This window comes from Lathyrus oleraceus, chromosome 2, assembly GCF_024323335.1.
Source record: "Lathyrus oleraceus cultivar Zhongwan6 chromosome 2, CAAS_Psat_ZW6_1.0, whole genome shotgun sequence".
In the NCBI taxonomy this organism is placed as follows: Eukaryota; Viridiplantae; Streptophyta; class Magnoliopsida; order Fabales; family Fabaceae; genus Lathyrus; species Lathyrus oleraceus.
The window spans coordinates 449,351,704-449,367,946 of record NC_066580.1 but is presented as its reverse complement, the minus strand read 5'-3'; the positions used below and the strand labels follow the sequence as shown (position 1 = coordinate 449,367,946).

The 16,243-nt window shown below is 40.9% G+C and overlaps 1 protein-coding gene across 1 annotated transcript; it reads left to right on the top strand.

The window, feature by feature from the left end:
• The first annotated feature begins 15,289 nt into the window (after nucleotides 1-15,289).
• LOC127123668 (uncharacterized) lies at nucleotides 15,290-15,901 on the top strand. The gene has a single exon (XM_051053867.1). The coding sequence runs from the start codon at nucleotides 15,290-15,292 to the stop codon at nucleotides 15,899-15,901; it is 612 nt and encodes a 203-aa protein (XP_050909824.1).
• The last annotated feature ends 342 nt before the right edge of the window (nucleotides 15,902-16,243 follow it).

Here is a 16,243-nt window from a genome sequence, read left to right as displayed (position 1 = left end):
AACCCATGGCGGATAATTTGTGACTGCTAGAAACCCTGCATCCAACTGTTTTTGCACTTCTTCCTTTATGTTGACAGCCATCTCTGGTCTTATTCTTCTGAGCTTCTGCTTGACCGAAGGACAACCTTCTTTAAGCGGCAAGCGATGTACCACGATGTCTGTGTCAAGCCCTGGCATGTCCTGATAAGACCAAGCGAAGATGTCAACATACTCTTGCAGAAATTCAATAAACCCCTTCTTCATATTATCTTCCAAAGCAGCCCATATCTTGATTTCTCTCTTGGCGTCCTCGGTGCCGAGATTAATCACTTCAACAGACTCTTGATGCGGTTGAATGACCCTTTCCTCTTGTTTTAATAACCTGGTAAGTTCTTCAGGGAGTTCACAGTCTTCATCACCCTCTTCTTCAGCTTGAAAGATTGGATTTTCAAAGTCGAAGTGAGCCATAGCAGAACCGTTATCAATAGGATCCGGTGATGTGCATCTGCATGAGTGATGGTATGTGCTTATGAGTGTGAAAAAAAAAGAAAGTGGAAACTAAACCAAACATTGCCATTTTTTTTTTGAAAAACTGCAAAAATAGAAAGACAGGGAACGAAATATTTGAATGCAAAAAGACGTCCTTTATTTATGATAAAAAATGCAAGTGTCACATAGATGAGCCCTACAATGAGTCATTATGCCCTGGCGGAATGTAAGACTTGGATATGCATGAATAAACAAAGAAAATTACTCCTCCAGACAAGTGGCTTGGACAATCTCCTCAGAAGACCAATTGTTGAGAACTTCACCCGGGATCCTCGGACGCACCCAGTTATCGATGTCGCAATCACTATCCTCATCTTCATTGTTGACCGCAGAGACTGATTTGACTTCTCCTTCAACCATGTTAACGTTGGCTCCACCATGCTGGGGCATGGGATTGTTAACGACATTAGGAGCTGGTGCAAAGTTAATGGCCTTTGAATCAACGAGGTCCTGAACTACGTGCTTAAAAGCTTTGCAGTTCTCAATATTGTGGCCAGGTGCCCCATAGTGGAAGCTACACCTAGCGTTGGCGTCATAACCCACCGGAAGCCTACCAACGGGAGGAGCCAGAGTGCGCAACTGCACAAGTTGTAGTTGTTGAAGACTAGAAAGCAACTGAGTGTACGGCATTGGAAGAGTGTCGAAACGCCGGTCCATCGTCCTTGGCCTTGGTTGATAGGCGGGTTTGTTACCCGGTTGTTATGGTTGGTACTGAGCTGGTTGACGTTGTGGTTGTTGTTGTTGTTGTGGTGTTGCAGCTGGAATGGTCATAGCCGCAACATACGGTTGCTGATGATAGTTCTGAAAGTTATTCCTCCGATTATCCTTGTTCTGATAAGAAGATATGGCACTTGCATCCCCTTCTCTCCCCTTGTGTCCCTGAATGAACGACTTCTTCACCCCTGATGAGGATCCACCTCCACTCTGGGTCTTGTATGTCCTCAAGTAATTCTCCACCCTCTCTCCGGTAGAGACTACATCAACAAAATTGAAGGCATTGTAACCCACCAGACGCTCCAAATAAGGTCCTGGTAGAGTATTCATGAACATGTTAGCCATTTCCTTCTCCAACATAGGAGGTTGAACACGGGAAGCTGTTTCTCTCCAGCGTTGAGCGTATTCTCTGAAGCACTCATTGCCTTTAAGAGACAGATTCTGAAGTTGAATTCTGTCCGGAGCCATGTCTGCATTATACTGATACTGCTTCACGAAAGCCTCAGCCAACTCCCTCCAGCAGCGGATGTGGGCTCTGTCCAGCCTCATATACCATTCCAGGGATGCCCCAGCTAGGTTGTCCTGGAAAAAGTACATAAGCAACTTTTCGTCATCGGAGTATGCAACCATTTTACGGAAATAGGCTTGCACATGGGTCTTCGGGCAAGAGTTGCCATTGTATTTGTCAAATATCGGGACCTTGAATTTCGGTGGCACTCTCACACCTGGGACCAGCCCCAAGTCAGCAACATCTACTCCCAGAGGATTTTGTCCTTCCACTGCCTTCTGAAGGAGAATTGCGATCCAAAACGCAGCGGAAATTAAAATTTTCTCCTTTAGAGATCCTTACGAATGGTCATGATCAGTGATAGAATATTTACCTCTTGTGACGATTGAAACCTTTGGTGCAGATCTCTTGTGACGATCAAAACCTTTGATGCAAATCCACGGAGCGATCACGAACATTGAACGATGACAACGTCTCTACTCAGTCCACACGAACGGATTCCTTCAATCTCAGTGCTAGCTGGTACGAGTGAAGGCTTTGAGTGAGAGAGAGAGAGAGAGAAAGAAAACGAAAATAATGCAACCGCAATTAATGCCTCACCCCATACGCGTACCAGGCCATCTCATACGCGTATGGCCTAGTGTCATACGCGTATGACCAGAAACCAATTTTCCAGATCTGCTATGGGTTTTCTCTGCTACGAGATTTCTCAGATCCAACCTTCCACAGTCCAATTTTTACACAGTATTCATTCATGTTATCTAACACAGATCATACCCATTCAATTTCACAAATTTCTAACCTTATTACATCTAATTCCTACGAATTTTCTTCAATTATAAACCCATATTTCATTCATCCATAAGTTCACAAATTGCAGCATGCATCATTCTAATTAGGGTCAATCCAATGGCTTATTACTACCCATTACATGTTAACCCATAATACCCATTAAACGACGATAAACCCCCCTTACCTGAGTTAATCCGGCAAATCCTTTAACTTCAAGCTTTTCCCTTCTTCAACCCTTTTTCTCTTGCTCTTCCTTTTTGCCCTTTTCAGTCGCTTCTCTGTTTTCACGTGAAAAAACCTTTTCCAAAATGGGACTCTTTTCTGATTCCAACTTTTTAATTCCAATAATAATAATCCAATAATATTCCAATTATTTAATTAAATTAATAAATATACTAATAATAATATATATGAAGGGTTTATCTTTTATTCTGAAAAATAATACCCTCTCATTCATATTATCATCATAATATACTATTAAACTTAAATTAAATAATTATCATATCTTATCGGGGTGTTACAATTCCCAACTCTTGCTTCTAAACATATATGATATTATTATAATTAAGTTTGACCCATTGTCTTAGCATTTGGATATTACAATTATCCCATCGCACCTTACTAATATAGAACATGCACCTCGCGTAGGCGAAACCTACATTACCCGATACTAGTCTTGATGAGTGCTAAAACTTGGAAAGCAAACATATATAATATTATCATAATTTGTGTAGTTAAGTATGACCCATTGTTTTAGCAGTTGGATATTACAATTATCCCATCGCACCTTACTAATATAGAACATGCACCTCGCGTAGGCGAAACCTACATTATCTGATACTAGTCTTGATGAGTGTTAAAACTTGGAAAGCATAAACTTAATATTTAGTTTGAGGGAATTGCAATTGTCCTGATCTCACCGGCTTATTTATCATATAAATCGTCTCTCACATGCATCAACATATATTCACATGCATCAACATACATACACATTGAAACAGTTATGGCCCTAGCGCAATTGTTCTCCCAAGCCAATGAGAGAACCTAAGCTAACCTAATAACGATCTAAGCTTCTCCAAGCAAGATCTTCAAGGTTGTCCTCCTCTAATATTGAATTCTTCTCTATCTTCATAACATTGTCTTCTTCTCTTTCTTCATAACATTACATTCCAAAATAAACTCGTTTTACATACGAGGCTTTGAGATGAGAAAAGAAGTTACATTAAGAGATCAAAAGGAGAGGCACGACACGCAGGTCGTATTTAAAAACCCAAAATAAAATAAAGAAAGACTAAGGCCATAACTGATCACCATAAGGTAATAATAATAAACACATTATTATTATTATTAATTTTTAATTCCTTTAATTAATTAAAACCAAATTAAATTTCGGCGACCGATCACACTACGCAGAGTTAGCCGGGGGTCCGCTGCCCCTGGTCCTTGCGGGGTTGAAGGGGCAGCGCCCCTGTCCAAAAAAATTTAATGAACAATTCATTTGAAATGGACATTGTTTTGCATAATACAACCCTTGCATAGTCACAAAACAGAAACCCCGAGAATTCTGACCCTATGAGTGTGAGGACCGTCACCCAGCCCATGACGAACGTCATGCCCAGCGTGTTACGACCGTCACGCCTTGTGAATGTGACGACCGTCACAAAGCACGTGACGACCGTCACATCCAGCTTGTTACGATCGTTACAAGCTTGTCACGAGCGTCACGGCCAGAATAACAGAACTTTGAAACAGTCAACAGACGTGTTCCAAAAGCCCTAAATTCACAACTCTTTGACGGCACAACCCTTGTGCCATCACCAACCCTAATGCACCAATTTCAGACCGTCAAACACACCTCGATTGTTGATTCAGTATGATTGATCAACAGGTCATTGCTTCACCATACTAATGTCGGATTCCGAAGCAAATGACCATTGATCGCTCAAAGGAAAACAACCATTTAGTGTTTGAATGAACGAAACAGAAACAGTATATCATATATACCGTACTTTGCATTAGGATTACTTATATCATATATAAGTTGATCGGTCTCAATTGCGTAACATATGGACGATCGATGTATCGCTGCTTCACCATACTAATGTCGGTACCGAAGCATAGTCAACATCAATCATCCAACTCGTACACTCATGATACCAAATTTAATTACCCGTTTAATTAATTGATTCATTATGTCTTTTAATCATATTAATACAGAAACTAAACAGCTATCTGAGTCATGGTTTCGTAAGTGGCTCTGATACCACTGAAGGAGAATTGCGATCCAAAACGCAGCGGAAATTAAAATTTTCTCCTTTAGAGATCCTTACGAATGGTCATGATCAGTGATAGAATATTTACCTCTTGTGACGATTGAAACCTTTGGTGCAGATCTCTTGTGACGATCAAAACCTTTGATGCAGATCCACGAAGCGATCACGAACGTTGAACGATGACAACGTCTCTACTCAGTCCACACGAACGGATTCCTTCAATCTCAGTGCTAGCTGGTACGAGTGAAGGCTTTGAGTGAGAGAGAGAGAGAGAGAGAAAGAAAGAAAACGAAAATAATGCAACCGCATTTAATGCTTCTGCACAAGGGTTCTATTTATAGAACCACTTGTGTGGGCTTCAAGCTAAAAAAACCCACTTAAGTGTATTTTGGCCCATATCTTATAATATGCCCAAAATCACTTAAGCCCATGGTACCTTACCATATTTCGTATTCTACTCAAGTACACCGTACCTTACGATATTCTATAATCCACTTAAGGGCACCGTACCTTACGGTATTCCTTAGTTACTTTATCTCTCATCAATCCGTCATTTGTGTGTGACCCTGTAGGTTTTCGTGACGTTGGTAATTATATTAAATCACGCATTTAACATAATAAACAGTGAGCGGTATCTAGCAACACATCACTGCTACCCAAGACACGAAAAATGTCATGTGATCTGACAAAACCTTCTGTGATAATACTTATGTGTATAATTACCCTTTTGCCCTTATGTCTATATTGAACACAAGGCATAGACCGTGTCATCCTTGTCCAGTTCAATATTGGGCCCATAGACATTTATCCTGTTATACAGGATGGGAAAATTCCATCTAGGTCACTCATGTCCCTCAGCATGCTTCGTGGAGTACCCATCAACTGTCTTTATGGTTATCCAGTTACGGACAACGTTTGATCAGCAATAAAGCACTCGACTCTACATCTAGGGTCCATAGTGGTTTCAGGTCGAAGAGTGGCATACACCATTATCACCATGAGAATAACTTATGACACTTTGCATAACTTTCTATATAGTATTCTCATAGCGGGTCAATCCGGTATAAATATTACTCCTAATATTCATACCTATGTTTAAGACTTGATAACTCTTTATCCATGATCCATGAGATGTGATCATCAGTCTACAAACATAATAGTCTTAATGCTTTAATGTTATCCCATTTCGCACTAAAGTTCGACTACGGATACTTTAAGAATAGTGTCCTTATGTTTAATGTGATCTCATGATTAAGTCATACTTGATACATTAAACAGACTAGCTATTCTAGGAACTTTATTAAACAAACGTAATAAAGAAAAAGCCTTTTATTATTAATAAATAATTCGATACAAGTACCAAAAGTATTGGCCTCTAGGGCTTACACCAACAATCTCCCACTAGCACTAGAGCCAATCAGGCATACCCTTAATACCCATAGATCTAGTATGGCCATCATGCTTCTACTGCGCAAGAGGCTTTGTCAGTGGGTCAGCAATATTGTCAAGTGTAGGTACTCTGCATATTTTCACATCTCCTCTATCTATTATCTCTCGAATGAGATGATAACGCCTAAGTATGTGTTTGGATCGTTGGTGAGATCTAGGCTCCTTGGCTTGTGCGATAGCACCATTGTTATCACAGTAGAGACCAATGGGATCCACAATGCTAGGAACTATGCCAAGTTCACTAACGAACTTTTTGATCCAAACAGCTTCCTTTGCTGCACTTGAGGCAGCAATATACTCCGCCTCGGTTGTAGAATCAGCAACTGTATCTTGCTTTGAACTTTTCCAGCTCCAGCTGGAGGATCAGTCACCGTCTCTGGTTGAGCAGGGGGATTCCTCTGTATCATCTGCCTGAGTTCTTGATGTCCCTGAGCCACCCCTTGAACCACATCCATGAATTGATTCATGCGGATTTTCATCTTGGCGAACTCTGCCTGTAGGCTTTCTATTACTCTCTGTTGGTTTCTGCGGGTACCGTACCGGTGAATGCCTGGGTCAGCTATCCTGATGATTGAACACCAAACAAACTGAGAACACTGTGGCGGTACCTGTTATGCAAGACAAGCTAATGAATATGTAAATGCAATGACATGTTTATCAATTCCAAAGGTATTCTACCCCCTTGATTCCAGTCTCTCGATAGATAAACGATGTAAAAAAAATACTAAGCCATTGATGAGAACCAAGAAAATTCCGACTAGAATCAAGTAGAAGATATAAACCCCACAGAAATGGATAAACATGTGTGAATGATTATGAATGCAAATTGATGTGATGCAAAATGATGTGAATGCTGTGCAGTGGCATGGGAATCCGGATCGTTGTATCTGCTTGAACATCTGTCAGGTTGCACTGTCTGGAGAGAAATTAAGAACACACCAAACAAAGGTCATGGGATGGATCATGTTATCCTTAATATCAACCACCCATTTTGGTGGATTATGGTTTACACCTTATCAACACCCAAGTTTCATTGATATTAAGGATACCTGATCGGATCAACCATGAATCAAGGGTTTGTTGCAAGTCACGAGCATGGAGTTTAGGTTAAGAACCACCCAAAAGGAGTGTACTAAGGTTTAAACCTGCCAAACATGTTCTACAAAAGGTTCCCATAGTCATAATCCCATCTTTCGGATATTATCGGAGGAACGACTACTCGTATTCCAAAAATATTCTCAAGAGAGACTCTTATGAGTGTAGTATCGCGTAACAATCGTATCAAATCTTACACTTGAACGACTTTCGCACTACGTCCTACGAATAGGCCAAGATGGGTTTGGTAAACTAAGGTCCTCGGCTTCTAAGGTCTATATTGGAAAAAGTAATGTCTAACCACAACTTACTTGTGTGACATTATTGATCTCAACATGACCTCCACCAAGTGAATGGGCTTGCAAGTCAACTTGCTAAGGAATAACTCCACACAAGTCGACAAGACTATGTCATTCTCCTATCCTAAGTGCACTCGAGTTCGGGTATAGAACTCATCTCACAAAGATCACAAAGCAGCCATAGCCAGCAAACAGATACAGCAATGATATGTACACAATGCAATAAGGTAAAGCAGGTAAATAAATAACTGTACAAAAGCATGAACACCCAATAAACAAACAAACTACAAAAGCTAGGAGGGACTCGCTTAGGGAAACCGGGTCCCCAGCAGAGTCGCCAGCTATCGCAACCTGAAAAATACAGTGTGCGAAAAAACAACCGGCGAAAGAAAATGACAGAAGAGTCGCCACCGTGCGTTATTTATCCCAAAGGAGGGAAAGGAACCGCTCGAAGTAAACCTGAAAAGGGGAAAGGAAAAGACAAGGTCTCGCAATGAAATCTTGGGTTCAGGAGTCGGTTATGCGAAGGGAAGGTATTAGCACCCCTACGCATCCATAGTACTCTACGGGATCCACTTTTGTAGTTCTTGTCTAAAGGGTGTGAGTTTATCTTGTGCTGTTTACTAAAAAGGGGTTAAATGAAAATGACTCGCGCGGGTGTCGCATCCACTGCATACGTATCTCATTTGAATATGAGAATCAGAGTCTTCGTAGCTCGGCTGACCTATGGGTTAGAGGATGTATGCTCGCTAAGATATCGCGTCTTATGCCTACGTATCTCATCTGGAATGAGAATCAGAGCAAGCCGTAGTTCGGCTAACTACGGGGTTAAGGATTGGGTTTTGGACGAACGACGTTACTACGCAATCTACCGGATGCTCGACCTTTGGAGACTTACTCACCTGTAGTAGAAGGAGTAAACGTGTGTTTAGGAGAAGAAAAATCAATGAAGGGTTAGGGTTTGGGATGCTCATGCAAAAAGGCAGTCCTTGACGAAGGAACCGCGCTACCTGCGGGGATACGAACACATACAAAACAAACATGTATAAAGTAAATGTGCCAACAAGGAAATCAGAATAAATCTCCCAAATGGTATCCCACAAGCAAAGTGGAATATCCAGCAAGCTATCCCTGCAAAAGTCATGTGAGCCTTCACAAAAACTCAACAAAAGGGTTAGTGAAACAAGATAAGGATTAGGAGAAAACATGCTATGACAAACGTAAGTCAGATTAGAGCAAAACAGTATGGTTTTTCATGGATAACAGTATGGTTTCAGAAACCTCAAACCCTGTGGCATACACTTCAGAAATTAAACGATTGGGAATAGGGCAAACCTGATTGGAGAGCTTGATTGAAATTGAGTTGCACCCGTGAGGTTTACAAAACAACCTTTAGGGTTTACTTGAGCTGAAAGTGTGTGAGTCAGAATGAACCTTTCAGAGTTGCCTGGAGGTTGCTCTGAACTCTGTTAGCTTTTTCTCTCACTATCTTTTTCCCTAGGGTTCTTCTCTCACTATCTTTTTCCCAGACAAGATAATAGGAATAGAATGGCCTTTTGTTTCACTGAAACTCTGAATTTATAACCTGATTTTTGTGGACCTGTGGGCTCAAATGAGAGAGGTCCAAGTCCAAGATTTTTCTTTTATTTATTTATTTATTATTATTTATTTTTTTTCGTTTTCCGTTTTTTTTTTCAAAACACGTGGGCTTCGCCTAGTGAGCATGACAGCTCATGAACAAACCTTTGCTCCTTCAAGATTAACGTTTTGACTGACGAATAGACCCCTGTTGGAAGTAACTCAAGTCTTTCCCTTGTGCTGACTGATCATCTAAATAGAGCCCACAAAGTGTCCTGGATGATGTTCAAGCTTCTTGGATCCGATTCCGATTGCCATGATGAAATGCAAATGCTAAATGACCTAAAAATGAATGCATGCATGATGTGTAAAGCGTATGCTTCCAGGAAAAATGAAGGGTAAATTTTGGGGTATTACAACATGTTTCACAACCTTGCCCCAAAATTCGATCCATACTTGGAACCAACTGGAAAGAATGTTCCATGAAAATTTTTACATGGGGAAAACAAAGATAAGTTTGAAAGAGTTGGCTAGTGTCAGACGAAAGTTCACTGAGCCAATTGATGACTATCTGAACAGATTTCGACTACTCAAAGCCAGGTGTTTTACGCAAATACCAGAGCATGAACTAGTCGAAATGGCCACTAGGGGTCTTGACTATTTGATTAGAAAGAAAATAGATACTTAGTACCTAAGGGATATGGCCCAATTGGCTGACAGAGTTTGACAGTTAGAATGTTTAGAGGAAGAAAAGGCTAGGGCGAATAAAGGTAAAAGGGTAGCCTATGTCGATTTCAGGAATGATGACGAAGGTTCATGTCATGAAATTTCAAACTTCGACGACAATGAGATCAACCTTGTTGAATTGACACAAGGGCCACCATATGCGTGCAAAGTTTTAGCCCCTTGGAATGGGAAAAATCCTGTCGAACCTGAAAAGAGTGACAAATTTCCTAAGAAAACATATACGTTCGACGTTACAAAATGTGACGAAATTTTTGACTTACTAGTCAAAGATGGTTAGATGATAGTACCTTTAGGTGCTAAAGTACCCCTTTTAGAGCAAAGAAAGAAAAGAGGGTTTTGCAAATACCGTGGTTTTTTGGATCATAAAACGTCTCAATGTTTTATTTTCAGGGATCTTGTGCAGAATGCCATCCAGGAAGGAAGACTCAAGTTCGGAAACAAGACACGGAGCCAGATGAAGATCGACTCCGATCCTCTACAGGTAGCTGAGGCCCATTATACTGAGCCGGAGGAAGTGAACCTTATTGAAGTCGTTGATGATTTCAACATGACTGAAGTTACTGAAGACTTCGTCAATGGACCTGTTATGACTAAGGTTCATGAGTACTTCGAGCAAGTTCCTTTTGATGATTTCGCTCAAAAGGCTACAGGAGATATCAACAAGGAAAATGTTGAAGCCCCCGATGCGAGGACGTTGGAAGTTCAAAGTTAATGATGATTACTAAAGAAACCACTGATAATTTCGTTCAGATGGACAAGGTCACTGAAGGCCTTCAAAAACAATTCCAAAGGTTGGGTATTACTGAGGATATCCACATGGAAGTCAATATGGTGGAGTTATCTCAAGGAACCTCTATGGAGGTCAATGATGAATGTCGACAGGAGGAGTATAACAAGGTCGCTTTCCCTCAAGAGGAAGAAGCATTGTCGGACTTCCTCCGAAGGTGTCATAAAAAGAAGTAGGAAGTTATGTTGTACCCTAGGTGCAGTGTTATCTTCGACAAGAAAGCATCTCAGAATCTCGAAGGGGTTAGGAGAGTAAATTACCAAGATGGTCATAAAGCCATCCAAAAGCATCAAGTGGGTGAGCCAGGAAGGCTTTCGATCCCAGGAGATATCCTGATCCAAGACGCCCCATGGTGAAGCTGAGTGAAACCAAGCAAGCAGGGCGAAATTTCAAACCCATTTCCTTTAAGCCTAGTGTCGAGGGGTCAAATGGAAAGTGGGTCAAGCAAACTGATGGCAGGAAACGCGGTCATGGAAAGTGGCAGAACTTCGAGGTTGAGAGGGGTTCGTCACTGGCTTACCACAAGGAATTTCGGACCGATAAAAGGACCTCACATGTGTCCGAAAACTATAAGGGGAAAAACCCTATGACGAGATCTCAGTGGAGAAGAGAGCAAAGAAGATGAAAAGCCCAAAGAGAAGCTGGTGAGAGGGATCAAGCTGAGTCGAGTAGAAATGTGATTGTGAAGAAAAGGGATGACCCAAACTTCACCAAAAGAGATCCCAAGATCTCAGGTAAGACGGTCGGTGACAATTACAATCAGGTGGCCGCCGAAGACGAATTGTTGACTGAGAACTTCGACTCTGGTTCGGAAGCTTCCTTAGACATCTTAGTCGGGGTAGTATCCGTAATGCCTAGGGAATTCGATAGGATTACTGAAGTCGAAGACAATGACAGTATCACAGAGAGGGAGATGGTCGCTCACAAGCCAATGTGTTACTATGTAATGAACAACGGCTATGTTGAAGAGCAAAATGCCTTTTTCGAAAGGCCTGGCGAAGCCATGAAGAGCCACCTAAAACCCCTCTTCATCACTGGAAAAGTCGAAGACGTCCCCGTTAATAAAATATTGGTGGATTGTGGAGCGACTGTGAACTTGATGCCTCACCGTGTGCTGAGGAAAATTGGCAAATATGGTATTGATGTCAAACCTCATAATATGGTGTTAACTAACTATGAAGATAAAGTAGGTTCCACCCTGGGGGCTATCCAAATCGAATTAACTGTGGGGACCGTCACTAGGTACACAATGTTTATGATTGTGAAAACTAAGGCTAACTACAATTTGTTGCTTGGGAGAGAAATGATTCATGGGGTCGGAGATGTCCGATCTTCAATGCACCAAAGGATAATAATTTTGCGCCCATATCGCATCGTCGAAAACATAGAGGCGGATCAGGGGTACTTTAAAACCCCTATCAATCATGTCGACAGGCGCCAGTTTCACAAGCACTTAGCCACTATAGCCCCCTGTGATTCGGCTGAGTTTGCGTTTACCCCTGACGACAACGCCTATTGTTCCTTGTCACTACACCCTCACTATGGTTTTTGGTGGGACAGAGAGATAGTAGGCAAAGACAACTTCGTATATTTGGGAGTACCTAGAATTGACCCCACAGGATGAGGAAGTGAATTCAGTAATGATGACTGAGTTTACAGCTCTAAGGAGGATTTCAGCTTACATAGCCAAAAACAAGCAACAATTGGCCTTAGAGGCTGAAGTCAAAAATATGGATGTCGAAGCCAGTGAGATTTCTCAATCAATAGGTCCTGGGAAGGACTTTGACCCAATGCCCCCTGATAAAGGTCAGAATGAAGAGCAAGACCAGAGGCTCGATGCGATTTATGACGATGAGCCTTTGGGTTTTAAGAAGGATCCGCTAGCAACAAACATTAAGATGCTGGCTCAGGATCCCCTTGAAGAAATAGACTTGGGAGAGAGGGGAATAAAAAATCCAACCTACATCAGTGCCAATATTCATCCTTAACTCAAGATCGAAGTGGTCCAGTTGTTGAGAGAGTTTAAAGACTGTTTTGCATGGGACTATGATGAAATGTCTGGTTTAAGCAAAGAGCTGATTGAATTGAAACTGTCGATCAAGCCTGGAAAGAAGCCTGTGAAGCAATACCCAAGATGATTTTCTCCAGTAATACTGTCGAAGATCAAGGAGGAAGTTGAAAGTCTTCTCCGTTGTAATTTCATTCGCACAGCCAGGTATGTCGAATGGTTAGCTAACATTGTGCCAGTTGTAAAGAAGAATGGTATTTTAAGGGTTTGCATAGATTTTAGAGATTTAAATACTGCAACCCCCAAAAGATGAATATTCGATGCTAGTGGCGGAAATGTTAGTCGATTTGGCTGCAGGCTATGAATATTTAAGCATGCTTGACGGGTATTCTGGGTATAATAAAATATTTATTGCTGAAGAGGATGTCCCGAAAACACATTTCGTTGCCCCGGAGCCTTAGGCACCTACGAATGGGTAGTGATGCCTTTTGGTTTGAAAAATGATGGGGGCGACCTACCAAAGAGCGATGAATTCGATCTTCCATCTGTTTCAGGGAAGAGTCACGTAGACCATCTTCGAATATCTTTCGAGAGAATGAGAAAATATGGTCTAAAAATGAATCCTTTAAAATGCGCTTTTTGTGTGCAGACTGGGGATTTCCTAGGTTTTGTGGTCTACAAAAAAGGGATCGATATAAACCAGAATAAGACCAAGGCCATCATGGAAGCGAAAGCGCCATCGATAAAGAAAGGTTTGCAGTCATTGCTGGGCAAGATCAATTTCCTAAGGAGATTCATCTCAAACCTTAGTGAGAAGACACAAGCATTCTCGCCTTTGCTTCGACTCAAAAAGGAAGTGTTTGAATGGGGGCAGGCTCAACAAGAAGCATTCGATAAGATTAAAGCATACTTGAGTCATCCACCAATCTTAACACTACCTTGCAGAAATAAAAGTATGAGATTGTATATATCTACATCTGACAAAACCTAAGGGAGCATGTTAGCCCAGGAGGATGATAATGGTGTCGAAAGAGCCATTTACTACCTCAGTAGAGTTTTAAATGATGCAGAAACTAGGTATAGCATGATCGAAAAATTATGTTTATGCTTATACTTCTCGTGTACAAAATTGAAACATTATATCAAACATGTTGACGTTTATGTTTCATCACATTGTGACGTTATTAAACATATGTTATCCAAACCAATTTTGCATAGTCGAATTGGGAAATGGGCATTAGCATTAACTGAATTTTCTTTAACATACATGCCATTTAAGAGATGTTAAAGGGAGAGTGGTAGCAGACTTCATAGTCGATCACTCCATTGACACAAACGCATTGAACTATGTCGAATTGGGACCGTGGAAGTTATACTTTGATGGGTCTAGTCATAAAGATGGAACGAGCGTCGGGGTCATAATTATTTCTCCTAACAAAATTCCAATATAAAGTAGAAGGTACTTGCTCAAACAATGAGGCTGAATATGAAGCCCTCATAGCAGGACTTGAAATGTTATTGAAATTGAGGGCAACTCGAGTTGAGATAATGGGAGACTCGGAGTTGGTCATAAAACAAATCACAAAGCAATATAGATGTGTTAAGGAGAATTTGGTCATGTATTTCATAATCGCCAGTCGACTGTTAAAAAGGTTCGGAATAGTTTATATTCGACACATACCTCGACTAGAAAACCAAGTGGCTAACGATTTAGCTCAGATTGCATCCGGGTATAAAACTTCAAAGGAAAAGTTGCACAAAGTTATTGAAGTCAGGGGAAAGGTCGTGGCAACCAGATTAATTCCCCTAGATTTAGAAAAGACGGAGCTAGGATATATTGGTGAAGGAAATTTCGAAATATTGGCAATAGACAATTTGACGGATGAAGACTGGAGGAAGCCAATAGTGGTGTATCTGCAGAATCCAACGGCGTCTACTGATCGAAAAACCAGGTATCGAGCATTAAGTTATGTTCTTTTGGGTACGGAGTTGTTTAAGAAATCTCCTGAGGGAATTTTACTTAAGTGCCTCAGTGAGTCAGAGGCGTACTTTGCCCTTTCGACTGTGCATAGTGGAGCGTGTGGGGCACACCAAGTCGGTCATAAGATGAAATGGATCTTATTTCGCCAAGGGATGTATTGGCCTACCATGTTGAAACACTATATTGAATTCGTAAAGGGTTGCCAAGAATGTCAGATACATGCAGGCATACATCACGTCCCTGCAAGTGAATTATATTATATCATCAAGCCTTGGCCATTTAGGGGTTGGGCTTTAGATTTCATTGGAGAAATTCGACCTTCATCATCTAAAGTTCAAAGATATATATTGGTGGGAGTTGATTATTTTACAAAGTGGATCGAAGTTATACCCTTACCAAATGTGAACCAATAGGATGTGATCGAATTTATCCAAAAGCACATTATTTATAGATTTGGAATCCCATAGACGATTACAACGGATCAAGGATCAGTATTTACTAGTCGGAAAATGCAAGAATTTTCCAAAGAAATGGGTTTCAAATTGTTAACATCAACGCCCTATTATGCTCAGGCCAATGGACAAGTCGAAGCTGCCAATAAAGTGATCATTGGTTTGATTAAAAAGCATGTAGGGAAGAAGCCTAGGAATTGGCACAAAACTCTGAACCAGATTTTATGGGCATGTCGTACCTCCCCCAAAGAGGCTACTAAGTCAACCCCCTTTCGCCTAACTTTTGGCTATGATGATGTTCTACCAGTAGAAATTTACCTGCAATCCATAAGGATTCAAAGACAATATGAACTTCCAACAGAGTCATACTGGAGCATGATGTTGGATCAATTGGTTGACTTAGATGAGGAAAGGTTAAATGCCTTAGAATTGCTAAAACGACAAAAGAAGAGAATAGAAATCTATTATAATAAGAAAGTAAAAGTTAAAAGTTTTGCACCTGAAGACTTGGTCTGGAAAGTGATCCTTCCAATGGATCGAAAAGATAGAGCCTTAGGGAAGTGGTCCCCAAAGTGGGAAGGCCCGTTCCAGATTTTACAGATATTCTCCAATGGTGCCTATGAAATTGAAGAGCTTAGTGAAGATAAAAGGATTCTAAGAGTAAATGGGAAATATTTTAAAAAGATATAAACCGATAATCCAAGAGGTAAAAATAAGAGACGAACAATCATATAAATAAAACAAAGCCAATATGGTAAGAATGCCAAAATGGTTATATTGAAGTCATAGGCCCAAAAGACCAATATTTGTTACAAGGAAAATTTCATTACATTGCCAAATAGATAAAGAAGCACTAAAAAGGGAGGTTGGCCTTGATCTGAAGATACTTGGCTTGAGGAGCTCAAACCGTTTTCCGCACAAAGATCTCTTTGATCACAGGAGTTTAACATCAGACTCAAGTTGTCGAGCCTTTTCGACAAATTCCATGCCAAATGATAGCTCTTGATCTATTAAAGCTTCGTTAAACTCCAA

Bases quoted from the DNA above. Each gene is read 5' to 3' on its own strand.
- LOC127123668 (XM_051053867.1), top strand. From the start codon at position 15,290: ATGGGTTTCAAATTGTTAACATCAACGCCCTATTATGCTCAGGCCAAT.